We start from the raw sequence: 27,547 nt of genomic DNA on the forward strand, positions 1-27,547 counted from the left end.
AGACTGTGAGCAGAGAGAGTGTGAGACTGTGATCAGAGAGAGTGTGAGACTGTGAACAGAGAGAGTGTGAGGCTGTGAGCAGAGAGAGTGTGAGACTGTGAGGAGAGATAGTGTGAGGCTGTGAGCAGAGAGAGTGTGAGGCTGTGATCAGAGAGAGTGTGAGGCTGTGAGCAGAGAGTGTGTGAGACTGTAAACAGAGAGAGTGTGAGCCTGTGAGCAGAGAGAGTGTGAGACTGTGAGCAGAGAGAGTGTGAGACTGTGAGCAGAGAGAGTGTGAGGCTGTGAGCTGAGAAAGCGTGACACTGTGAACAGAGAGAGCGTGAGACTGTGAGCAGAGTGTGTGAGACTGTGAGCAGAGAGTGTGTGAGACTGTGAGCAGAGAGTGTGTGAGGCTGTGAGCAGAGAGAGTGTGAGACTGTGAGCAGAGAGAGTGTGAAACTGTGAGCAGAGATAGTGTGAGACTGTGAGCAGAGAGTGTGTGAGACTGTGAGCAGAGTGTGTGAGACAGTGAGCAGATAGAGCGTGAGGCTGTGAGCAGAGAGAGCGTGAGGCTGTGAGCATAGAGAGTGTGAGGCTGTGCGCAAAGAGGGTGTGAGGCTGTGAGCAGAGAGAGTGTGAGGCTGTGAGCAAAGAGAGTGTGAAGCTGTGAGCAGAGAGAGTGTGAGGCTGTGAGCTGAGAATGTGTGAGACTGTGAGCAGAGAGATTTTGAGACTTTGAGCAGAGTGTGAGACTGTGAGCAGAGTGTGAGACTGTGAGCAGAGAGTGTGTGAGACTGTGAGCAGAGAGAGTGTGAGACTGTGAGCAGAGAGAATGTGAGACTGTGAGGAGAGAGTGTGTGAGACTGTGAGCAGAGAGTGTGTGAGACTGTGAGGCTGTAAGCAGAGAGAGTGTGAGGTTGTGAGCTGAGAGTGTGAGGCTGTGAGCTGAGAGTGTTTGAGGCTGTGAGCAGAGAGAGTGTGAAACTCTGAGCAGAGTGTGAGACTGTGAGCAGATAGAGTGTGAGACTCTGAACAGAGAGAGTGTGAGACTGTGAACAGAGAGAGTGTGAGGCTGTGAGCAGAGAGAGTGTGAGACTGTGAGCAGAGAGAGTGTGAGACTGTGATCAGAGAGAGTGTGAGACTGTGAACAGAGAGAGTGTGAGGCTGTGAGCAGAGAGAGTGTGAGACTGTGAGGAGAGATAGTGTGAGGCTGTGAGCAGAGAGAGTGTGAGGCTGTGATCAGAGAGAGTGTGAGGCTGTGAGCAGAGAGTGTGTGAGACTGTAAACAGAGAGAGTGTGAGCCTGTGAGCAGAGAGAGTGTGAGACTGTGAGCAGAGAGAGTGTGAGACTGTGAGCAGAGAGAGTGTGAGGCTGTGAGCTGAGAAAGCGTGACACTGTGAACAGAGAGAGCGTGAGACTGTGAGCAGAGTGTGTGAGACTGTGAGCAGAGAGTGTGTGAGACTGTGAGCAGAGAGTGTGTGAGGCTGTGAGCAGAGAGAGTGTGAGACTGTGAGCAGAGAGAGTGTGAAACTGTGAGCAGAGATAGTGTGAGACTGTGAGCAGAGAGTGTGTGAGACTGTGAGCAGAGTGTGTGAGACAGTGAGCAGATAGAGCGTGAGGCTGTGAGCAGAGAGAGCGTGAGGCTGTGAGCAGAGAGAGTGTGAGGCTGTGCGCAAAGAGGGTGTGAGGCTGTGAGCAGAGAGAGTGTGAGGCTGTGAGCAAAGAGAGTGTGAAGCTGTGAGCAGAGAGAGTGTGAGGCTGTGAGCTGAGAATGTGTGAGACTGTGAGCAGAGAGATTTTGAGACTTTGAGCAGAGTGTGAGACTGTGAGCAGAGTGTGAGACTGTGAGCAGAGAGTGTGTGAGACTGTGAGCAGAGAGAGTGTGAGACTGTGAGCAGAGAGAGTGTGAGACTGTGAGCAGAGAGTGTGTGAGACTGTGAGCAGAGATTTTGTGAGACTGTGAGCAGAGAGATTTTGAGACTTTGAGCAGAGAAAGTGTGAGACTGTGAGCAGAGAGAGTGTGAGACTGTGAGCAGAGAGAGTGTGAGGCTGTGAGCAGAGTGTGAGACTGTGAGCAGAGAGAGTGTGAGACTGTGAACAGAGAGAGTCTGAGGCTGTGAGCAGAGAGAATGTGAGACTGTGAGGAGAGATAGTGTGAGGCTGTGAGCAGAGAGAGCGTGAGGCTGTGAGCAGAGAGAGTGTGAGACTGTGAGCAGAGAGTGTGTGAGACTGTGAGCAGAGAGAATGTGAGACTGTGAGCAGAGAGAGTGTGAGACTGTGAGCAGAGAGTGTGTGAGACTGTGAGCAGAGAGAGTGTGAGACTGTGAGGCTGTAAGCAGAGAGAGTGTGAGGTTGTGAGCTGAGAGTGTTTGAGGCTCTGAGCTGAGAGTGTGAGGCTGTGAGCTGAGAGTTTTTGAGGCTGTGAGCTGAGAGTGTGAGGCTGTGAGCTGAGAGTGTACGGGAGTCTTCAGTGGATCATGAATGCTGGCATAGGTTTTTTGGTCCAAATGGCCTGTTTCTGTGCTGCCTATCCTTTGTCAATCTATGTAATGTGTGTACTTTCCCCATTGAGCAGATAAGAGTGGATGTGTAAGTGTGTATTCATTGTATTGTTAAAGTTTGAGTGGTTGGGTGTACAAGGTGTGCAATCAATGTGCCCTGAATTTTTGAATAAATCGTTGTGTTCAGTATGTTCTCATAAGATTGAATATTTGGGACTGATTGTTAAAGATGTGTGCTCACTGTTTTATGAGCACGCGTGGCTGTACATGTAGAAACTGTGTAATCAGCTATGAATTGTTTGGTTGCTTGGCTGTGTAGGTTGTGGAAAAGCCATGTTTAAGGGTGTTGACTGTATAGATTGTGAACTCATCACACTGTGTTTTCCTGAGGGTGAGTGTTATAGGGTTTCACTGGTTATTTTGAGAGTGTTGAAGGGTTAGGCTGTGCAGGGTTGTAGGACCATACTGTCGCAGAGCTTGTGAGCTTCTCCATAGTATAGCATAGACAACACACACACACACAAACACACACCGCTCTTGGGTGTGATTCATAAGCTCTCTACATAAGCAACAGTGTTTTCTGCTGCACAGAGTGATTCAGTAACAGAGTGGTTTGTGAACCGAGTGCTAAATTTAGAACTTGGTGCAAGTGGGAATTGGGTGCAGGGCAGAAGAAGATGATGTTGTTTATTCTTTTTGTTTTACCTCAGTAACTGGTGAATGTTCTTCTTTGTCTCCACATTCGGGGGCTGTAACTTACAATACTTTACTAAATTAGTAACTAGCTAACTGATCAAATAAATAATTAAGGTTAGACAGACATAGTAGGCTGGGCGATGTGCTGTGACTGCAACATGTGGAAGTTTGTGGAATGCACTGCAGTCCCAGGCAACCAGATCTGCGACAAGTGTCTGCAGCTGGAGCAACTTTGGCTCTGAGTTACTGAGCTGAAGTCTGTGCTGCAGACATTGCGGAGCATTGGGGAAGGGGAGAGTTGCCTGCACACTTTGTTCCAGGAGGCAGTCATTCCCCGTAAGTTAGGCAAAACTTTAGAGTTGGCTAATGGGCAGGGCCAGGAGGGTGTGACTCCGAGTCAGGCAGCAGGTAGTGTTGGAGGAGCCTCAGCCCCTGACTTTGACCAACAGGTATGAGTTGCTTACTATCCTTGTGGATGGGAGCAGGCGAGCAAGATGGATAAGAAAACTGACCACGGTAGCATGCTGCAGGATTCCATTCAAGCTGAGAGGAGTGAAGAGGAATGTGGTAGTGATAGGGGAGAGTATAGTCAGAAGGATAGTTACTGCTCTCCGCAGCTGCGACCAGGAGCTCTGAAGGTTGTGTTCCCTGCCCAGTGTCAGGGCTAAGGACATCTCCTCATGGCTGGTGAGGAACTTGGAGTGGGAGGGGGAGGATCCTGTTGTCGTGGTCAATGTAGGTACTAAGAACATAGGGAGCACTAGGAATGATCTTCTGCTGAGAGAGTTTGAGGAGTTAGGGTCCAAATTAAAAATCAGAATCATCAAAGGAAATCATCTTTACATTGTTAGCTGAGGCACATGCCAATTGGCATAGTTTCAAGCAGATTAGAGAGTTAAACATGTGGCTCAAAAATGTGCAAAGGAGTTTTGATTCATGGGGCATTAGCATCAGTACTGGGGAAAGAGGGACCTGTGCTGTTTGAAATCGGGCTGGGATCAGTGTCCTGGTGAATTGTATAACTAGGGCTATGAACAGGGCTGTAAACTGAAAGGGGCAAGGGGAGTGGTCAGGTGAAGTGAGATTTAGAAATCTAGAGAAAACTCGCGGAAATCGAACAGTGTAGCGATGTGGGAAAAGACAAGCAGAGTGTGATAGGAATAGAGAGTTGAATGGTGATATTGCATCAACAAATAAGGTACATGCAGAGAATAGTAATAAAAATATTAAATTAAAGGCTGTTTATCTGAATACACAAAGCATTTGCTAAAAGATAGATGAACTAGTGGCACAAATAGAGATAAATGGTTCAGACCTAATTGGCATTTCATGGTTACAAGGTGACCAAGGTTGGGAAATAAATATTCCAAGGTATACAATATTTCGAAAAGACAGACAGAATGGATAAGGAGGGCAGAAGTGCATTGGTGAGACAAGATCTGTCCTCAGAAGATCATGAAGTAGAATCAGTATGGGTGGAATTAGGAATAGCAAGAATGAGAAAATGCTTTTGGAGTAGTTTATAGACCCCTCGTAGTTATACTGTTGGATAGAGAATTAAACAAGAAATTATTTGAGTTTGTAACAAAGACAATGGAATAATTGTGGTGAACTTTAATCTCCATATAGATAAGGACAATCAAATTGGCAAAGGTGGTCTGGAAGGTGATAGTTTGGAATAGTTTTGTGACAGTTTCCTGGAGAAATTAACTAGAGATAACATTATTTTAGATCGAGTATTGTGTAATGAGGCAAGGCTAATTATTCATCTCATAGTAAAAATGATCATCATTTAGGACTGAGATGCAAAATCTCTTCACTTAGAAGGTTGTGAATCATTGGAATTCTCTACCCCAAAGGGTTGCAGATGCTCCACCATTGTATATTTATGGCCGAGATAGACAGATTTTTGATCTTCCGGGAATTAAGGGATAGGGAGAGTGGGCAGGAAAGTGGAGTTGAGTCCAAGTATTAGCCATGATCATATTGAATAGTGGAACAGGCTTGCTCCTATTTATGTTCTTATGCTCCTGGCTTAGGTGGAGGTAAGAGAACTTCTCCCAGGAGACCCCAGATGAATGAAGCCTAGTCTGTGGGACAGCTTTCTCAATTTTGGCACAAGTTCCCAGATGTTAGTGTGGAGGACTTTGTAGGGTTGATTGGGCTGGTATGTCTTTGTCATTTCTGGTACCTAGGCTAACGCTGGATGTACTCTTACAACTTTTTGTAGCAGTTTTGATACAAGTGAGTGGCTTGTTTGGCCATTTCAGGGGGTAGTTAAGAGTCAACCACATTGCTGTGGGTCTGGAGTCACATATCGGTCAGGCTGAATAAAGCTGGCAGATTTCCTTCCCTGAACATTAGTGAACTAGGTATGCTTATTATGACAACCATGTTGTTTCATGATGACCATCACTGAGACTAGCTTTTTAACCCAGATTTTTAAATAAATTTAATTTAATTTCCTTAGCTAGGTGGGATTTGAACTCATGGCTCTGAGGCATTAGTCCAGTAAGATAACTATTTGCAGTTGTGACTGTGTATGAAATGTACTCAATATTTCAGGGTAGTGAGAGTTTAAGGTAAGCAATCATCAGGCAGTGAATGTTTCAGGGGGTGCACACACACTCACTGTACTCTGAATGTTTGCAGGTGTGTATTTCTAATGTTTGGGAGTGACTTTATAAGGCACATACTTACAAAACTGTGAATCGTTCTGGCAGTGGGTGTGTAAGGTTTGTGGACACTGAACATGAAATGTTTCAGGGCTGTGCATTCCCAAGCTGAATGTTTAAACTGTGTATCTGTGCTTATGACAAATATCAAGAGCTCAGTACTGCAGAAAGCTGGGAGGAGTGTGGAAAGTGAAGGGGTGAGATTGAAAAGGAAAGCAAATAGGGCAGGAAAAGATATTAGCAAGAAAAATCTAGGAAAACCCCAAGATGGTCTATTGATACATAAAGAGCAAGAGGATAACTTGGGAAAGAGTAGGATCTATTAGAGACTAAAAAGGGCAGAGTGCAGAGCTTGAAAAGAGCCATAAAAAACCTGCAGAAAAATGATGGAAAAGCAAAGAACAAAACCCAACCAAACCACACGAGGGCTCTACAGAGACTCACTACTGGCCAGAACCCCAGCCGCGCTTTCTTCATGATTCCTCTCTCGACGGCCGAGACCCGGAGCAGCAAGGAAAAATCCCTGTGCCAGCAGACCCAAAAAAGGCACAGGTACAAGCCGAGTGTGTCTGTCTCCAAGCTGAGCTGGAAGGTCTCAACATGAAGTACAACCAGGCACAACAGCAGACGAGAAAGCTGCTCCCCAAACTCATTGCCTTGAAAGACTTTGACAAACCGATACACATCCCTGGGAAAACGCAAGGAGTTGGCAAAAAGCTTGAAGGCTACTGCAGAGAAAGGAGCTGTCAGCAACAGCAAACGTACTCACTGATACACAGTTCGAGAAGGCAAGGGCGGAACAAGAAAATAAACATTTGAAAGATCAGCGACTTGTCCTTCAATTGCAGATTCAAAAACAGGTCATTACTCTTCACAACACAATGTCATACAGAGCATCTTGAGCAACAGAATGGCAGAACAGTGGAACAGGCTCGATGAGACTCTGCTAACTTACAAGAAGACGCAAAACAAAGTACTTGAGCCCAGTAATGAAAAGGAGAAGCTGTTGAAGGACTGCCGTGTGCTACAGGGCCCCCTCAGCTCTGGGCTTGTCCCTCGGGAATGTTACAAAGTGAGACAAAATGAATTTACTGACACTCTGAATGAACTGACAACCCAGTTTCAGGGCAGACACAGGAACGGTTATTATTCTGGGAAGATATTGAGAGGTACAACAATGAGACAGCAGTGCTGAAGGAAACACTTGCACATCTGCAAGGAAACTTGGAGCAACGTTACATTCCCAAAGAGGTCTACGGGCAGCTGAAGATCAGGCACACAGAATGGCAAGTGAAGGTTGTAGTTCTCACTGAAGAAGCATGAACTCTTGTAAAACCAATTGGCAAAGAACAATCACAGGATGTGACCGTGACAGATTGCATAGAGGAATTCTACTCCGTCAAGCACAAGCCAATGACTGGAGAGAACACTACATGGGGCAGAAAACAGCCCTCAGTCACAGCCCAGCTGGAAGGACATACTTCTGAAGGCCCAGCAACTAAACCGCATTCAAATGTTGACTTGGTTTATCACCTCTCTTCCCTGTTTGTGGAGCTGGTCTGTTCTCCTTCTCAGGAGGAGAACAAAAGGCCAGGCCAGCCCACAGTGCAGGTTACCACAACATCCGCAGTGGAGGTGACACCAGAGCCAGAATGAGTTTCAGCAGAGCACCTGCCTCCACCAGCGACCACACTGCAGTTGGTTGAGATGACGACCTACATACAGGTCCCAGCAACTACCAGCCAGTGTGACAAAATCACAGAGTCCACAGGAACCAGGCAGCAGCCCGACACCAACACTACTCAACAAAGGTGAGTGGCCTCTACACTCTTCCTCCATCCACAGGACCACTCCCCTTCAATCCCAGGAGGCTTCCAGATGCCGGAAAAGGCAGGAGAAGAAAAAGAAGAGATAAGGCTGACAACCAAATGGATACCACTCCCATCCTCGCAGAAAGAAACAAGCACCACTCGTGGTGCCAAACCACTGCCACAGCGAGCTGACCGAGCAGGCGTGGGACAACACTCGCCAATGGAAAAAGTGTATGAAGCCATGCTGGCATCCAACTCCAACCAATGATCCACCACCATGATCAACAGTCCCTAGATCCTACCTCTCCCAGCTGGAGGCCTCCAGACTGCCTCAAACCCTGACTTCAAAGACTTGAAGGGGCGAGACATGGTAGTATGAACTCTGTTAATGCATGTTGTTAATGCTGTAATGTTAATCACAAAGTAGTTTAGAGTTAAAATAGTTATAGTTGCAACACTGAAGTTAAGTACACACGCCTTACGCTAACACAAGACTTGAATCAAACTGTAAGTAACAACAGTCTGTCTATATCCAGGGGATAAAGGCTTGGGGGGAGGTGTAGTAGAAGGATCCATTACATTAAGGGTTAACCTGGGACTGAGTATAGTACCGCTCACTGGTGATGTAAAAAGGCACCTGACATCGAGTTTCGGTCAGCAGTGTAGAGTTCGGTAGCAACATGTATGCAGTCATCTCCATACCTGAAGCCTCTACTGTAAATATGTTCATAGCTCAACAATGTCAATAAAGACTGCTTGGTAACTTCTACAAGACTGCTTAATGGTGTCTGAGCAGTACACTATGGGTAGCAACAACCTAACAGGACAATAAACCCGATGAGGGAGGGGAACGACTAAGGTATTTAGCATCCTTGAAGTGGATAAACCCTCAGAGGGTGGATGAGATGTTTCCCAAGTTGCTGTCCACCATCTACAAGGTACAAGTCAGGAGTTGAGTGCAGCTCCCACAACACTCAAGAAGTTTGGCACTATCCAGGACAAAGCAGCCCGTTTGATTGGCACCGCATCCACAAACATTCACTCCCTCCACTACTGATGCACAGTAGCAGCAGTGTGTACCATCTACAAGATGAACTGCAGGAATTCACCAGGGCTCCTTAGACAGCACCTTCCAAACCCATGACCGCTACCATCTAGAAGGACAAGGGCAGCAGGTAAATGGGAACACCACCACCTGGAAGTTCCCCTCCAAGTCACTCACCATCCTGACTTGGAAATATATTGGCCGTTCCTTCACTGTCACTGGGTAAAAACCCTGGAACTCCCTCACTAGCAGCACTGTGGGTGTACCTACACCACATGGACTGCAGCGGTTCAAGAAGGCAGCTCACCACCATCTTCTCAAGGGCAATTAGGGATGGACAATGAATGCTGGCCATTAAAATCGGGGCTATTTACCTTCATTTTCCCATCCTCTGTGGCTACAGCCATGGTACTGGCAGCTAATGTTGTCCCATTGTTTAAAAAGGGATAGACCGAGTAATTACAGGCCAGTCAGCATAACCTTGATGATGAGGAAACTACTGGAAAAAGTTGTGAAGAACACTATTAATAGGGGAATGGTTGATGGGTATTTTTTAACTGGAAGGCAGTTTCCAGTGAGGTTCCTCAGGGCTTAGTATTGTGTCCCTTGCTGTTGGCGGTATATATCAATGATTTAAACTTAAATGTAGGGGCCAAAATTAAGACATTTTCAGATGATACCAAAATTGGTCATGTGGTTGATAGTGAAAAAGAAATCTGTAGACTGCAGGAAGATAGCAATGTTCAGATGGGCAGAAAAGTGGCAAATGGAATTCAATCTGAACGAATGTGATGTAACGTAAGGGAATACACAATAAATGGTAGGATACTGAAAAGTGTAAAGGAACAGAGGGGCCTTGGAGTGCATATCCTCAAATCCCTGAAGTTAACAGGACAGGTAGATAAGGTGGTCAAGAAGGCACAGTAGATACTTTCCTTCATTAGCTGAGGCATAGAATATGAGAGCAGGGAGGTCATGCTAGAAATTGTATAAAAACACTGGTGAGGCTACAGCTAGAGCATTGTATACAGCTCTGTTCACTGCATTATGGGAAGGATGTGATCACACCAGAAAGGATGTAGAGGAGATTTGCAAGGATATTATTGGGAATGCAGAAAGATTGGATAGGCTGGTTGTTTTCTGTGGAACAGAGGAGGATGAGGAGAGATTTAATTGAAGTGTATAAAATGACGAGGGGTTTAGGTAGATCAGATAGGAAGAACTGATTTCTGTTAGCAGAAAGGTCAACAAAGAGAGAGTATAAATTTTAAATAATGCACAGATTGAGACTGCGAAGGTTTGGGGATCAGGTGTGCAAGGTAGTGCTCAGCACATTTTTCAATGATTGTGTAGCTGAGGGTGTAATGTATGTACTCAGTGTGAGTATTTGGGGGTTGGTTGTGTAAGATTTGTAGGTAGTATGTTATGAATAGTTGGAGGTGAGTGTGCACTTTCTATCGTGAATGTTTGGGCACTTGAGTGTAATCAGCACTCGGAGGGAGCGAGTTTGGATTAGACCAGTAAGCTGGTGTGGGAATTTCCATGTACGATTGACCTGTGCCCATTCAGGCAAGGTGCATTCAGCCCAGCGCAACAGCAAAAACTGGTTCATTAAGACTCAGAGCCAGAAAGAGAAGTGGAAATGGGGAAATGCACAGTGAATGTGCCCCCTCGTGAGCACTGAAGGACACAGGAAGAGAGAGGTCCACTTTCAGAGTCCAGGAAGGTCTCCAGACTGACACTGAGAAGGTCGTGGGAGTAGATAGCTGTACAGACCAATGTCAGCAGTATAGCTCCAGGATTTGGACATAGTGCCACAAAATGTTCAATGACTTTGCACAAGTGGTCAATATCAGTGAATTCATCTTCACAGGCTTACTAATGAACACCAGCCTCATGTACCTACCCCATTCGCTACCCCTCCCACTTCATTGACCTGCCAATAATCCCAATTAACCTCACCTCACCCTCATGCACTTAACACTACTGTAAACCTCAAACCCACCTCCCAACGGATGCATGTGCTGTCAGCTTATTCATCATGATAGGCACATTACCCAAATGCATTGTGCCACACTCACTGACACAATCTCCTCTCCTTGGACAAGCTGGCCCATAATTAGAGGCAATAGCACCTAAAAGGCAAGGGACAGGCATGACTGCTCATGCTCACTCCTGTGCAGGAGTCGGTGCTGACCATCATTGGAGCAGCTATGACTGGCAAGGCATAGAGGATGATAGTATATTCTGACTGAATCCTCCACCTCACATCTCACCACCCCCTCTTGCCACAATCTTTTCTGATTTACAAGCTGCAGATGGTGCAACCGTCAGCTTTCCCCTCCATCCCTCACCTTGAATCTACCCTTGTGTCTTTAACCTATCAAATGCCCGAGAACTACCACCTAGTCAATAACTGGTAGCCTGCAACATCAACTTTACATTCAGTGGGTGACCACCTTTATTGTGATACATCACAACATCGCCCACAAGGCAATGCCTCTGCAGCCAATGACTACCCTTTATTACTGGTTCAACAACTCCGCATCCACTGTCAATCCATGTCCAAATACTGAAGCAGACCAACTCCACACTTCAGTGATCCCTCCCTGCACATTCTCCTTCAGGCCATCTGGGAAAGGCAGGAGGCGGTCTTTCCTGAAGATGGCCTCAGAAGATCCTCCCACCAGATGAAGGCAGCCTGGACAGAGGTGACAGAGGAGGTGAGCAACCGTGGGGTCATGCAAGGACCTGGGCCTAGTCTAGAAAACAGGTCAATGACCTGCTCAGGGGGAGTGTAAATGTTGCATCTACAACATGAGTGTCTCGTGTGGTCACCAATAATGTATATATGCGAGTGGCCAGCTATCCCAGAAAAGTGAATGTGTGATCAACCTTAGTGCTACATGGTAATTGAGGCCAAAGTATCTGGAAGTTTGCCATTTGTGTGTGCTTAGATGTAACGTGTGAATGACAGGACTGTATGTGTGATGGGGATGCATGCAGTCAAGGGGGTTAGGCATCACTAGACATGTCACTAACTACACTGTCACGCAGGACAAGCAGACACACACAATGCCGGGGAGAGGAGATGGCACAGGAGGACAAACGCCAGACATCAGGCTCCACACAATCGCTGAGGAGGGGGTGATGGAAAGCACTAGCAAGAAGGAAACACGGCAGCTGGGAGAAGAGGGTGAGGCTGGACCGGCCTGGAGTAAGGAGGACGAGGCAGTCATCCCACTGGAAACACAGGATGGATACGCTGGAATGTGAAATGCTTGGACTATGATGATGCTTAATGTGATTCCATTTGTTCTCCACTACAGGTCATCACCATCCAAGGAGCAGTCCACAGCCACAGGACGAGCCCAGAGAGCCCACCCCTGGAGACCAAGCAGCAAGTGACCCAGAGGATGTACTATCAGTACTTTTTTATTCATTTATGGGATGTGGGCTTCACTGGCTGGGCCAGCATTTATTGCCCATCCCTAATTGCCCTTGAAAAGGTGGTGGTGAGCTGTCTTCTTGAACTGCTGCAGTCCCTGTGGTGTAGGTACATCCACAGTGCTGTTAGGGAGTTCCAGGATTTTGACCTAGCGACAGTGAAGGAATGGCGATATATTTCCAAGTCAGGATGGTGAGTGACTTGGAGGGGATCTTCCAAGTGGTGGTGTTCCCATCTATCAGCTGCCCTTGTCCTTCAAGATGGCAGTGGTTGTGAGCTTGGAAGGTGCTAAGGAGTCTTGGTGAATTCCTGCAGTTCATCTTGTAGATGGTACACACTGCTGCAACTGTGCGTCAGTGGTGGAGGGAGTGAATGTTTGTGGATGGGGTGCCAATCAACCAGGCTGCTTTGTCCTGGATAGTGTCGAGCTTCTGGAGTGTAGTTGGAGACAAGTGGGGAATATTCCATCACACTCCTGACTTGTGCTTTGTAGATGGTGGACAGGCTTTGGGGAGTCAGGAGGTCAGTTACTCGCTACAGGACTCCCAGCCTCTGACCTGCTCTTGTAGCCACAGTATTTATATGGCTAGTCCAGTTCAGTTTCTGGTCAATGGTAACCCCCAGGGTGTTGATATTGGAGGATTCGGTGACGGTAATGCCATTGAATGTCAAGGGGCGATGGTTGGATTCTCTCTTGTTGTAGATGGTCATTGTCTGACACTTATGTAGTGAATGTTACTTGCCACTTGTCAGTCCAAGCCTGGATATTGTCCAGGTCTTGCTGCATTTGGACATGGACTGCTTCAGTATCTGAGGAGTCACGAATGGTGCTGAACATTGTGCAATCATCAGTGAACATCCCCGCTTCTGACCTTATGATGGAAGGAAGATCATTGATGAAGCAGCTGAAGATGGTTGGGCCGAGGACACTACCCTGAGGAATTCCTGCAGTGATATCCTGGGGCTGAGATGACTGACTTCCAACAACCACAACCATCTTCCTTTGTGCTAGGTATGACTCCAACCAGTGAAGCTTACTCCCCCGATTCCCATTGACTCGTTTTTCTAGCGCTCCTTGATGCCACACTTGGTCAAATGCTGCCTTGATGTCAAGAGCAGTCACTCTAACCTCACCTTGGGAGTTCCGATCTTTTGTCCATCTTTAAACCAAGGCTGTAATGAGGTCAGGAGATGATTGGCCCTGGCGGAACCCAAACTGGGCGTCAGTGAGCAGGTTATTGCTAAGCAAGTCCCACTTGATAGCACTGTTGATGAGCCATCCGTTACTTTACTGATGATTGAGAGTAGACTGATGGGGCGGTAATTGGCCGGGTTGGATTTGTGCTGCTTTTTGTGGACAGGACATACCTGGGCAATTTTCCACATAGCTGGGTAGGTGTCAGTGTTGTAGCTGTAATGGAACAGCTTGGCTAGGGGTGCAGCAAGTTCTGGAGTTCAAGTTTTCAGCACAATTGCCGGAATATTGTCAGGGCCCATAACCTTTGCAGTATCCAGTGCCTTCAGCCATTTCTTGATGTCACATGGAGTGAATCGAATTGTCTGAAGGCTGGCATCTGTGATGCTGGGGAGGCCGAGATGGATCATCCACTTGGCACTTCTGGCTGAAGATTGTAACAAATGCGTCAGCCTCATCTTTTGCACTGATGTGCTGGGCTCCCCCATCATTGAGGATGGGGATATTTGTGGAGGGTCCTCCTCCAGTGAGTTGTTTAATTATCCATCAACATTCACAACTGGATGCGGCAGGACTGCAGAGTTTAGGTCTGATCCGTTGGTTGTGGAATCGCTTAGCTCTGTCTATCACTTGCTGCTAATGCTGTTTGGCACGCAAGTAGTCCTGTGTTGTAGCTTCACCAGGTGTCAGCTCCTGACATGCTCTCCTACCCTCTTCATCGAACCAGGGTTGATCCCCTGGCTTGATGGTAATGGTAGAGTGGGGGATATGCCGGGCCATGAGGTTACAGATTGTATTCGAGTACAATTCTGCTGCTGCTGATGGCCCACAGCGCCTCATGGATGCCCAGTCTTGAGTTACTAGATCTGTTCGAAATCTATCCCATTTAGCACGGTGGTAGTGCCACACAACACGATGGAGGGTATCCTCAATGTGAAGACAGGACTTTGTCTCCACAACAACTGTGCAGTGGTCACTCCTACTGATACTGCTAAGGACAGATGCATCTGTGGCAGGTAGGTTGGTGAGGATGAGGTCAAGTATGTTTTTCCTTCTTGTTGGTTCCCTCACCGCCTGCTGCAGACCCAGTCTAGCAGCTATGTCCTTTAGGACTTGGCCAGCTCGGTCAGTAGTGGTGCTACCGAGCCACCCAGAAGTCCCCCACCCAGAGTACATTCTGTGCCCTTGCCACCCTCAGTGCTTCCTCCAAGTGATGTTCAACATGGAGGATTACTGATTCATCAGCTGAGGGAGGGCAGTACGTGGTAATCAGCAGGAGGTTTCCTTGCCCATGTTTTACCTGATGCCATGAGACTTCATGGGGTCCAGAGTCAACGTTGAGGACTCCCAGGGCCTCCTGACTGTATACAACTGTGCCCCCACCTCTGCTGGGTCTGTCCTGCCGGTGGGACAGGACATACCCAGGGATGGTGATGGTGGTCTCTGGGACATTATCTGTAAGATATGACTCCATGAGGATGACTATGACAGGCTGTTGCTTGACTAGTCTGTGAGACAGCTCTCCCAATTTTGGCTCTTGACCCCAGATGTTAGTAAGGAGGACTTTGCAGGGCCGACAGGGCTGGGTTTGCCATTGTTGTTTCCGGTGCCTAGGTTGATGCCGGGTGGTCCTGTTTCATGCCTTATAGACTTTGTAGCGGTTTGTTACAACTGATTGGCTTGCTTGGCCATTTCAGAGGACATTTAAGAGGATTTGAAGTCACATGTAGACCAGACCAGACCAGGTAAGACAGATTTCCTTCCCTTAAGGACATTGGTGACCCAGATGGGTTTTTAACGACATTGGTTTCAAGGTCATCATCAGACTTCTAATTCCAGATTTTTATTGGATTAAAATTTCACCATCTGCCATGATGGGATTCGAACCTGGGTCCCCAGATCCAGTGATGATGCCACTATGCTATCACCTCCCCCCATCTGCCTCATCGTTCACCTCTGTCAGTTCAGTTACAGCCACATGATCCCTGGAGGGGTCGTGTGTAGATTCGGGAGGGGGAGCACAGATACACCCCAGCAACCAAGGGAGGATCTGACCGCCGGGTCCCCAGACAGTCAGAGAGCTACTGGTGACCAGGCCCCTGCTGAGCCCCCCACTGATGCTGGGCCTCCAGTCGCGGCCACACGAAGCCTGCTGGATATGCAGTGGAGGCTCGGGGAAAATATGGCAGAGCTGCCAGGCATTACGTGCAGCTTTGTGCAGGGTATGGAGGAGCCCAAGCACACCCTCAGTTCCACCAAGTCCAAGACATTTGAGTGCGTGGCTTCATCCGTGGAGAGGATGGGCAGCCAGGTCCAGCATTTGATCCATATGCACTCTGACCTGCATTCCATCACTCTAGCCATGGGCTCAGTGCAGCAGTGGCTGAGGCCCCTGGAGGGCCTTCCTGTCAGAGAGACAGAGAGCTGCCTTCACACAAAGGGATGGAGGAGGAGTGTGGTGATCCCGTCCACCATTGATCCTAATAGCTCCAGCAGCTGGGGCTGAGGGGAAGGCCCCTGCACTCGTGCAGGAGGACACCCTGGTAGGCCGGAGCCCTCAAGCCCCAAGCCTCCTCGGTCATCCAAGGCAGCGGGACATCATATTGAGCAGACCGCCCCCACCTCAACTGCTGATGTCAGGGTTGCACCTGGACATAGCAGTAGGAAAAGAAAAGTGAAAAACAGTATGAGCACAAAGGTGATTTATCCATTTGTTTTGCACTTGTAAATATACACACAATCTAATGTCATTTATATAATTATTTGTACTTATTGAGGAGTGTTGGGGCCTGTCAGGTGTAATGATCATGGAACATCTCAGGTTTGTCACAATTTTGATGGTTACAGAGGAGATAGTGACATAGACATTATTCCGGAATGAGACGTGTAGCGTTTTTGTGCATTCTTTATGACATGTTCGTGTGAATTGTTACTGCTGCGATGAACATACTGTGGAACATGGCTTTAAACGCAGGCACCGCTGGAAGGCCATTGTTACACTCGAAAGGGTTGAGCCCCCATTCACTGTCAGAGGGTGTGAATGAGACAGGTGCTCTCCCAATCAATACACTTTTAACATGCTGCTGCAACAGACTCATTGGGCAAGGCAGGCAGGCTGCTGCAGGATGTCAACCTACCCCAAAGAGGCCCTTGGTACCAGCACTCACTAGCGAGTGTGTGACAAAGTTCTGCTCCCCACTTCATTCCAGGTGGTGGAGGGTGCAGGATTATCAGTAACTCAGAGAGGGAGGATGGCCCGACTAGGTCTACACCCAGGAAGACAAAGAAAATCTGATGATGAAGCTAGGGTCATGTAGAAGATTTATGGTTGTGTGAACCTTGTAACCTTGTGTATATCAGGATGGCCCTGGCACCCCTTGCATGTCTCTCCATGACCCTGGCACCCCTTGCATATCTCCTCATGGCCCTGGCACCCCTTGCATGTCTCCCCATGGCCCTGGCACCCCTTGCATGTCTCCCCATGACCCTGGCACCCCTTGCATGTCTCTCCATGGCCCTGGCACCCCTTGCATGTCTCCCCATGACCCTGGCACCCCTTGCATGTCTCCCCATGGCCCTGGCACCCCTTGCATGTCTCCCCATGACCCTGGCACCCCTTGCATGTCTCCCCATGGCCCTGGCTCCCCTTGCATGTCTCCCCATGATCCTGGCACCCCTTGCATGTCTCCCCATGGCCCTGGCACCCCTTGCATGTCTCCCCATGGCCCTGGCACCCCTTGCATGTCTCCCCATGGCCCTGGCACCCCTTGCATGTCTCCCCATGGCCCTGGCACCCCTTGCATGTCTCCCCATGGCCCTGGCATCCCTTGCATATCTCCCCATGGCCCTGGCACCCCTTGCATGTCTCCCCATGACCCTGGCACCCCTTGTATGTCTCCCCATGACCCTGGCTCCCCATGTACATCTCCCCATGGCCCTGGCACCCCTTGCATGTCTCCCCATGGCCCTGGCACCCCGTGTACATCTCCCCATGGCCCTGGCACCCCTTGCATGTCTCCCCATGCCTTGGCATCCATGAAAGGCGCATTTGGATTTATGGTCTCTTCTTCATGCTCTGACAAACCCTCATCATCTGAGGAGGCTGAACTTCCTCAATCTCTTGTCCCTGCAACACCTGTCCATGTTGAAGCTCCAGGTTGTGCAGTGCACAGCAGAGCACCACTACTCGTGACCCCCTCTGGGGTGTGGATTGCAGAGCCCCCCCCACTGGCCAGGGCAGCAGAAGCCCAATGATGTGCTCTATGATGGCTCTGGGAGCTTGACGGTAGCAGTCCTCTGCCTCGTTCTGGGAGCGCCTCAGTGGTGTGATCAGCCACAGACACAGGCGACAGCCCTGGTCACTGTGGATCCATCCAGCAACATCGGCCGGGGCTTCAGAGAGCTCTGGCTTTATGACAATAGGGCATGCTCTCTGCATTTTACAACTGCATTTTGAGGACCATTCAGCTGCCAAGCGTAACCTCATTGGATGTCTTGCCACCCAACACTCCAGCAACACCATTTGCCTACAAGAGACCCATATTGGAACTGAAGAAGCAGGTCACAATTACATCAAAGGCCCAGACCTACTGTGCTGCTCCCCTCATGCTAAACAGGCCCATGCCACCCATGTCTGATCTGCCATCGCCTGTTGCAGCCCCACCCCCACCATCATCAGCCACATTCAGAGACACAATCAGGGTCAGCAGTTTCCATACTGTGTACCAGCCTCCCAGTGCCAGCTGGGAATAGCAGATGCTGCCAGTGCTACCTCACCCAGACACCCACATAGGAGACTTCAACAGCTGGCACATTGACTCAGGCTCCTCAGTGGGAGCAATGAGTACCATCTACATCAGTGATTCCCAAACTATTCGCCAATGTGATCCCATTTTAACACTTGAAAATTAACATGATCCAGATGTCAAAAAAAACAAAACAGAGCAGTAACACTCAGTAAACCAACATATCCTTACATAACTATGAAAATCTGCTCTTTGAAGTACTTTGGAGCAATTATTATTTAATGTTCTGATGCACTTTTCTACTGATCTCTCTGTACTCCCAGTAACAGAAGATTCAGTGTAGCCTCGTCATCCACCACACAAAACATAATCATCTCTGGCACATCATAACATTCAAGGCTATGGGCCAAGTGCTGGTAAATGGAGTTAGGTAGGTAGGTCAGGTGTTTCTCACGTGTCGGTGCAGACTCGATGGGCCAAAGGGTCTCTTCTACACTGTGCAATTCTGTGATTCTGTGACCACCTCCCCCCAATAACACACACGCTTACACACTCGCACACACACACACTCAATCAGACACTTACACACACACACACACACACTCGCACATACTTACTCGCACAGTCACCAGTCCTTGTCCTCTTCCCTCCTTTTCGTCCAGTTGCTGGGACCTGTAAAGGCTGGGTAGCAGGGAGCAGAAACAGTGCAGTTCGAAGTAGGGGGAGCAGAAACAGTACAGTTCGAAGCAGGGGGAGCAGAAACAATACAGTTCGAAGCAGGGGGAGCAGAAACAGTACAGTTCGAAGTAGGGGGAGCAGAAACAGTACAGTTTGAAGTAGGGGGGAGCTGAAACAGTACAGTTTGAAGTAGGGGGAGCAGAAACAGTACAGTTCGAAGTAGGGGGAGCAGAAACAGTACAGTTTGAAGTAGGGGGGAGCTGAAACAGTACAGTTTGAAGTAGAGGGGAGCAGAAAGAATACAGTTTGAAGTAGAGGGGAGCAGAAACAGTGCAGTTTGAAGCAGCCACTCATGTTTCTAGTTGAGCCTCCTGACTTGCCGCTTTTCCTGCACCCTCTCAGTGACTGAGTTCAACTCACCAGCCTCTGACTGCACTAAGTCAGCACACAAATATCCCCGGCCCACTTGCACACCCTGTGAAAAGCAGTTTCTGACGTTACTGGTGCTTTGTGCTCACCACCCAGCCCTGCCATTGGGCAGTATTGATCCAGGGCTGTCCAGCCAGAGCCTCCAGGCTCAGCCGTCTCCTCTCCACAGTCACCACTGTTGTCTCAGAGGGGCAACTGTGAATATGTCCTTTGCAACCCCATTGGGTTTGTGACCCCCAGTTTGGAATCCTCAGATCTACAAAATACACTGCAGGAATTTACCAAGGCTCCTTCAACTGCACCTTCCAAACCCACGACCACCACGATCTAGAAGGACAAGGGCAGCAGATAGATGGGAATATCACCACCTGGAAGTTCCCCTCCAAGTCACTCACCATCCTGACTTGGAAATATATCGCCGTTCCTTCACTGTCGCTGGGTCAAAATCCTGGAACTCCCTCCCTAACAGCACAGTGGGTGTACCTACACCATATAGACTGCAGCAGTTCAAGAAGGCAGCTCACCACCACCTTCTCAAGGGATCCACGGAGGCGGAGAGCAAATGAAGGTGAATAAAATTCGATTAAAGGTGATTTTGCAGCCTCCTTGGCATTCTGTCACAGGTGAAGTCACCATCCACCATGTGCTGAGACTGCCATCTAATGGAGGCAGTGTCCCTGCAGCAGACTCACACGTTCTTGGAGCCGGAGCCGCAATCCCCCATTGACGGGGCCATGGGAAGGAAAGGGCACAATCTCAAACAATGGCAGTCCAGTGGAGGGGTCTCTCTTCCCACCATTACGTACATGCCGGCTTCAATCTTCTTCATTTCTACACTGCTGTGTGAGCCAACAACAGAGTCTCCATGTTGCGGAACCCTTGCAGTCTCCAGCCTGTCTCAGCCTGGGGTTGCCCAGGCTCCCGGGCTGAGACACCTTTGATTGGGCCTCCAGAATGGGAAGCCTACTCATCATGCTGATTACTAGAGCAAGTGTTGAGATGGCCAATTCGGAGGCTGTCCCAAATATTGCTGAACCAGTCTCACTTCTGGCAAGCAGGTGGTTGGGTTCTCATTTGATCCAAACATTGGGGCTCCTGAATCCCATGGGAAAGTCCTGCTCACTGTGTCTGTTTTCCCTCTTTGGCCAAAAGAATGGGAATATTTGTGGGTTGGTTGTGTGTCCGGTGTGCAAGACTTGGTGCTGAGGGTATAATGGAAGTACTCACTGTGCTGTGGCTGCTCTGAGGATCAGCTGTAGACTGACAATCCAGTGAGGATTTGGCAAGGTGGGAGGGTATGTCAGGTGTTCACTCACACACAACAAATATTTGGATGGTTGAGTGTGTAAGCGATACACTCAGTGCACTGTCAAAATCAAGGGTGAATCTGATGTATCTACTCACCACACTGTGAATGGCATGCAGTGTCCTGTTCCCAGCTCCAGTCATTCGATAAGTGTGCAGGGACTTACTGTAATAAACGTTCATCTCTTGCAGAATCTATCAGGCAAACAGAAAAAAAACAAATCCATTATACTGGACAATCCACAAATATGCTGGAGGGGAGAGAGGGTTGGGGACTGAGTGAGAGAGAGGATGGGGAAGAGAGAGAGAGGGATAGAGCAAGGGAGAGAGGAAGATATAGGACAAGGGAGAGGAAGCTACAGAAAGGTAGAAGAGAGAGAGGAATGAAGAGAAGGGGTAGCAAGGAGCGGGGGTCGAGAGACAGAAAGAGAGGGAGACAGTAAATGTGGAATCAGAAAAAGAGGTTGAGACAGGAAGGGTGTGAAAAAGCAGGGGCAAGAGAGATAGGAAAGGGACAGTGGGAGAGACAGGGAAATAGAGCAAGCAAGCAGAAGCAGGAGGGGGAGAGATATGGACAGGGTGAGATTGGAAGGAATGACTGAGACACAAGTAGGAGCATGAGGTGCAGAAAATAATGAGTAACAGAGAGGATTGGGAAAAAGATAGAGACAGGGCGGGACACTGGAGATAGAGACAGGGTGGGGCATTGGAGATGGATACAGGGAGGGGCACTGGAGATAGAGATAGAGACAGGGAGAGGCACTGGAGATAGAGACAGGGAGGGGCATTGGAGATAGAAAGTGATTAGGAAGAGGTAGGAAGGGTGGAGGAAGATCAAGGAAAGGAATGGTCAAGAAGAGAAAGAGATAGAGGAGGACTAGAAATGAGAGACTGAGGGAGAGGAGGTGAGGGAGAGGGGAGACAGGAAGAGAGTAGGTGAGTGGAGAAGTAGGAAAAAAGATTCAGGAAAGATATAGGGAGTGGGGATATGGGGAAACGGGAGAGGAAGTTGCAGAGCAGCAGAATCAACAGCACCTTCCAAACCCACAACCACTACCACCTAGAAGGACAAGGGCAGCAGATAGATGGGAACACCAGCACCTGGAAATTCCCCTCCAAGTCACTAACTACACTGAGTTAGAAATATATCACCGTTCCTTCACTGTCACTGGGTCAAAATCCTGGAACTCTCTCCCTAACAGCACTGTGGGTGTACCTACACCATTTGGACTGCAGCGGTTCAAGAAGGCAGCTCACCACCACCTTCTCAAGGGCAATTAGGGATGGGCAATAAATGCTGGCCCAGCCAGGGACATCCAAAATAAATTTTGAAAAGCATGAGGAGGTGAAGTGCCCTAACCTACAGGGCTATGGACCAAGAACAGAAAGTGGCATTAGGCTGGATGGCTCCTTTTCAGGTGGTATGGGCACAATGGGCTGAATGGCCTCATTCCATGCTGCAAATTTCAATGATTCATTGAGTTGGGAAGTGAAAATTGGCACAGGATAAACAGACAAGGGAAATGAGGACGTGACTGAAGGAGTGGGGCAGGAAAGAGGGGTTCCATTCCGTTGGGACACTGGCACTACTACTGGGACAGAAAGCAACTGGCCTATTGGGATGGGCTTCACCTGAACTGGGCTAAGATCCAGGTCCTCATGGTAAGGATAAATAGGGTGATCACAAGGACCTTAGAATAGTGAGTGGGGATCAGGGCTCAGGTGGAAAAGGTGAAATAAATAATGGTTCAAAACCAAAATGGAGAAAGTAGAGTAATAATCAAACAGTGTTTCATGCACTAGGGGTAAAGGGGTAACTAAAACTGAACTCATTCAACCAAGAAAGAGAAATAGGAAACATGTGAGTAAGACCTTAGAGCTGAAGTACATGTTAGGGTTTGCAGCCTAAATACAATGGTATACAGTCGGGAGGGAGTTGCCCTGGGCGCCCTCAACATTGTCTCTGGACCCCAGGAAGCCTCATTGCATCAGGTCAAACATGGGCAAGGAAACCTTCTGCTGATTACCACGTACTGCCCTCCCTCAGCTGATGAATCAGTAATCCTCCATGTTGAAAATCACTTGGAGGAAGCTCTGAGGGTGGCCAGGGCACAGAATGTACTCTGTGTTGGGAATTTCAATGTCCATCACCAAGAGTGGCTCGGTAGCACCACTACTGACAGAGCTGGCCAAGTCCTAAAGGACATAGCTGCTAGACTAGGTCTGCAGCAGATGGTGAGGGAACCAAAAACAGGGAAAAACATACTTGACCTCATCCTCACCAACCTGCCTGCCACAGGTACATCTGTCCATATAGTACTGTGGAGACGAAGTCTTGCCTTCACATTGAGGATACCCTCCATCGTGTTGTGTGGCACTACCACCGTGCTAAATGGGATAGATTTCGAACAGATCTAGCAACTCAAGACTGGGCATCCATGAGGCGCTGTGGGCCATCAGCAGCGGCAGAATTGTCCTTGAACACAATCTGTAACCTCACAACCTAGCATATCCCCCTCTCTACCTTTACCACCAGGCCAGGGAATCAACTCTGGTTAAATGAAGAGTGCAGGAGGACATGCCAGGAGCAGCACCAGGCATACCTAACAACGAGGTGTCAGCCTGGTGAAGCTATAACACAGGACTACTTACGTGCCAAACAGCATAAGCAGCAAGTGGTAGACAGAGCTAAGCAATCCCACAACCAATGGATCAGATCTAAGCTCTGCAGTCCTGCCACATCCAGTCGTGAATGATGGTGAATAAATAAACTAACTAGAGGAGGAGGCAACACAAATATCTCCATCTTCAATGATAGGGGAATCCAGCACAGAAGATAAGGCTGAATCAGTTGTAACTACCTTCAGCCAGAAGTGCTGAATGGATGATCCACCTTGGCCTTCTACAGAGGTCCCCAGCATCACAGATGCCAGTCTTCAGCCAATTCAATTCACTCCATGTAACACCAATAAACAGCTGAAGGCGCTGGAACATGCAAAGGCTATGGGCTGGCAATAGTACTGAAGACTTGTGCTCCAGAACTTGCCGTGCCCCCAGCCAAGCTGTTCCAGTACAGCTACAACGCTGCCCAGATATGTCCTGTGCACAAAAAGGACAAATCCAACACAGGCGAATTACCCCATTAGTCAACTCTCGATCAACAGTAAAGTAATGGAAAGTGCCGTCAACTCAGCATCACAGATGCCAGTCTTCAGCCAGTTCGATCACTGGTCACTGACACTCAGTTTGGGTTTTGCCAGGGCCACTCAGCTCCTGACCTCGTTACAGTCTTGGTTCAAACATGGACAAAAGAGCTGAACTCCTGAGGTGAGGTGAGAGTGACTGCCCTTGACATCAAGGCAACATTTGACCGAGTGTGACATCAAGGAGCCCTAGCAAAACTGGAGTCAATGGGAATCAGGGGGAAAACTCTCCGCTGGTTGGAGTCATACCTAGCACAAAGGAAGATGGTTGTTGTTGTTGGAGGTCAGTCATCTCAGCTCCAGGACATCACTGCAGGAATTCGTCAGGGGTAGTGTCCTAGGCCCAACCACCTTCAGCTGCTTCATCAATGACCTTCCTTCCATCATAAGGTCAGAAGTGGGGATGTTCGCTGATGATTGACAATGTTCAGCATCATTCGCGAGTCACGAGTCCTCAGATACTGAAGCAGTCCATGTCCATATGCAGCAAGACGTGGACAATGTTCAGGCTTGGGCTGACAAGTGGCAAGTAACATTCGCGCCACACAAGTGTCAGGCACTGACCATCTACAACAAGGGAGAATCTAACCATCACCCCTTGGCATTCAATGGCATTACCATCACTGAATCCCCCACTATCAACATCCTGGGGGTTACCATTGACCAGAAACTGAAGTGGACTAGTCATATCAATACTGTGGCTACAAGAGCAGGTCAGAGGCTACAGATCCTGTGGTGAGTAACTCACCTCCTAATTCCCCAAAGCCTGTCCACCATCTATAAGGCACAAGTCAGGAGTGTGATGGAATATTCCCCACTTGCCTGCGCAGCTCCAACAACACTGAAGAAGCTTGACACCATCCAGGACAAAGCAGCCCATTTGATTGGCGCCCCATCCACAAACATTCACTCCCTCCACCATCGATGCACAATAGCAGCAGTGTGTACCATCTACAAGATGCACTGCAGGAATTCACCAAGGCTCCTTAGACAGCACCTTCTAAACCCATGACCACTACCATCTACAAGGACAAGGGCAGCAGATAGATGGGAACACCACCACTTGGAAGTTCCCCTCCAAGTCACTCATCATCCTGACTTGGGAATATATTGCCGTTCCTTCACTGTCGCTGGGTCAAAATCCTGGAACTCCCTTCCTAACAGCACTGTGGGTGTACCTACATCACATGGACTGCAGCGGTTCAAGAAGGCAGCTCACCACCACCTTCTCAAGGGCAACAAGGGATGGGCAATAAATGCTGTCCCAGCCAGCGAAGCCCACATCCCGTGAAGGAATAAAGGAAAAGGAACAAAGGAGTAAATTCAATTTGGAGGGCATGCCATGGTAGCTGTTGCTGATGCATAGCTGCAAGATGGTTAGAGCTCGGAGCTAAATATACCAGGTTAACAGGTCCAAACGAAAGAAAGGGAAAATGTCAGAGAAGGACAAGTGGTCTTAGTCATTAAGGATGAAATTACTTCAATGATCAGAGAAGGTATAACAAGAAGTAAGTGGGCAGTGGATTTTTATGGACAGAACTAAGAAATAGGAAAGGGTTTAATCCAGTAGTGGGAGTTATGCATAGGTCCCGGCAGGAACTGTGAAGTGGTAGATTGTACAAATGCAGAGATTAGACAAGCATGTAGTAGACAGTTAATTAAATGGGGGGTTTTAATTTTCATATAGATTGAGATAAGCTATGTCAGAAAGGTAGTAAATTTCTAGTTTGTCCTGGATAGTTTTCTGTAACATTATGTCTTAGAGCCAATAAGGGGACAAGTCACATTAAAGTTCGGAATGAATAATGAGCCAGATTTAGTTAGCAGACTTATGGTGCCTGAAAATGTATCTAACAGTGATTATAACATGAGAATTTAATGTTGCTTTTGAAAGGGAGGAACACAAAACAGCTATTATGATTCTAGAACAAAAACAAAAAATGCTAGAAAAACTCAGCAGGTCTGGCAGCATCTGTGGAGGGAAAGACAGAGTTAACGTTTCGAGTCTGTATGACTCTTCTTCAGAGCTAAAGGGAAATAGAAATGTGGTGAAATATATACTGTTTAAGGGGGGTGGAACAGGTGAAGCTGGACAGAGGGCCAGCAAAGGAGAGATTGCGAAAGATGTCATAAACAAAAGGTCGAAGGGTTGTTAATAGTGGTGGTACTGGCTAAAGGAGGTGCTAACGATGACATTAAGAGTGGAAAGCAGAATGTGATAATGGCTGGACCAGGGTAGGCACTTTGGAAAGTGACAGATGACCCTAGTGGGGGTGGGGTTGGGGGAGGGAAGAAAGATCGAAAAGGCTAAAAGCTGGGGATAAAACAATGAATAAAATGGAAATAAAATTTATAAATAATAATGATGAAAATAAGTGGGGGAACAATAAATAAATAAAAATTGAAAAATAAAAATGAATAAGGAAATAGGGGGCGGATGAGAAAGGGGCGGGGATGGAGAAGAGAGTTCATGGTCTGTTAAGATTAAGATTCTAGATTTAGGTAGGGGTGATTTCAATGTGATGAGACAGAGACTGTCTACAGTAAATGTGGCAAATGTACATAAACTGAGAATGGAAAGAGTGAAAGTAATGAGTTTCATGTTGGATGTTTCTGTCCTGTGTCTGTTCTATGTCTGTTCTGGTTTTTCATGATGGGCAGGTATAATACATTACCTCATGCTTGTTCAGAAAGCCCCAGACCCCAGCCGTGATCTCAGCTGCAAAAATCACCAGTAGACACACGAAGAACTGGAGAGAGAAAGTCAGCAGTGTTAGCAGTGGACCATGGTATTTGACTTCTGGGGCAGGCTAACCTCTAACCCCAGACACACAATGACCTTGACACCAAACACAAACTGACCTTTGCCCTGAGACACATGAGGAGTCTTTACTCTTGACACAAGGCCCTGATACCTGACCCCAGAAGCACACCACAGTCCCCAGATACACACCAACCCCTGACTCCAGACACAACCCTTTACACAGGACACACATTGACTTCTGACTCCCAAACAGAAGCCAACCCTAACCGCAAAAAAACATCGACTTCTGGTCCCAGATGTACAATGAACCCAGGACCCACGTCCAGGTGCACTCCAACCCCTGACCCCAGATGCAAAATGAGCACTGAACCCAAACACACACCGACCCTTGACCTCATATCTTAGACGCACACTCACCCCAAAACACATGTAATGGATGGATAATGGGAAATCTGGAGAAGTAGTTATTACAATCAAAAAATCATCTCCATGGATGCTGGAGAGGTCAGTTGCAAGTCTGGTCCATGGATGTTTGGGTATCTTGTGAGGCAATAGTGGTGCTTTCTGCTTGCTAGGCATGAAGATTTGACATGCCTCACAATCCCTCAAGGCCTTTCAATGTCTTGGTGGATTCCTGGCCAATATACTGACTCTCTGGCCGATCTCCTGGTTCAATCAATTCCCAGCTTGGTGCAACTATTGGAGGATATGAGGTCACATAGACCCTGGGATGATGACTTGCTTTTCCTTAAAGGTGACTCCTTGAGATATTCCGAGTTCATCTTGATGGAGCCAAAATGTTCTTCCAACCTCCGGAGCATCCCAGAAGGACTCTGGTCACTGGCCAGTCACTGTCTGCCACAGTTGCTGTAGTACGGGATCATTAGATATTTCCTGCTGCAGGGCTTGGCATGGAGATTGACCAGCATGCGTAAGGTCAATGTGCTATTTCACAACGTGTTATGTCTGCTATTTCAATGTCCTCGAGATCTACTTGCAGATCTAGGGAGATGTCTGCAGTTTTTGATGGATTAGGTAAACAGCTTAGAGTACTGGATGTGACCATGGAATTA

The 27,547-nt window shown here is 48.1% G+C and overlaps 1 protein-coding gene across 1 annotated transcript in view; it reads right to left on the minus strand.

Moving 5' to 3' along the window:
• LOC144683657 (tetraspanin-2-like) overlaps window positions 1-27,547 on the minus strand; it is a 262,207-nt gene that overhangs the window by 113,902 nt on the left and 120,758 nt on the right. The window contains exons 4-5 of the mRNA XM_078546908.1: window positions 26,386-26,460; window positions 20,607-20,702 (exon numbers count right to left, since the gene is read on the minus strand). Coding sequence (XP_078403034.1) covers window positions 20,607-20,702; window positions 26,386-26,460 — 171 coding nt within the window. The remainder of the gene's footprint in view (window positions 1-20,606; window positions 20,703-26,385; window positions 26,461-27,547) is intronic.

This window comes from Cetorhinus maximus, chromosome 8, assembly GCF_964194155.1.
Source record: "Cetorhinus maximus chromosome 8, sCetMax3.hap1.1, whole genome shotgun sequence".
NCBI classification, from domain to species: Eukaryota; Metazoa; Chordata; class Chondrichthyes; order Lamniformes; family Cetorhinidae; genus Cetorhinus; species Cetorhinus maximus.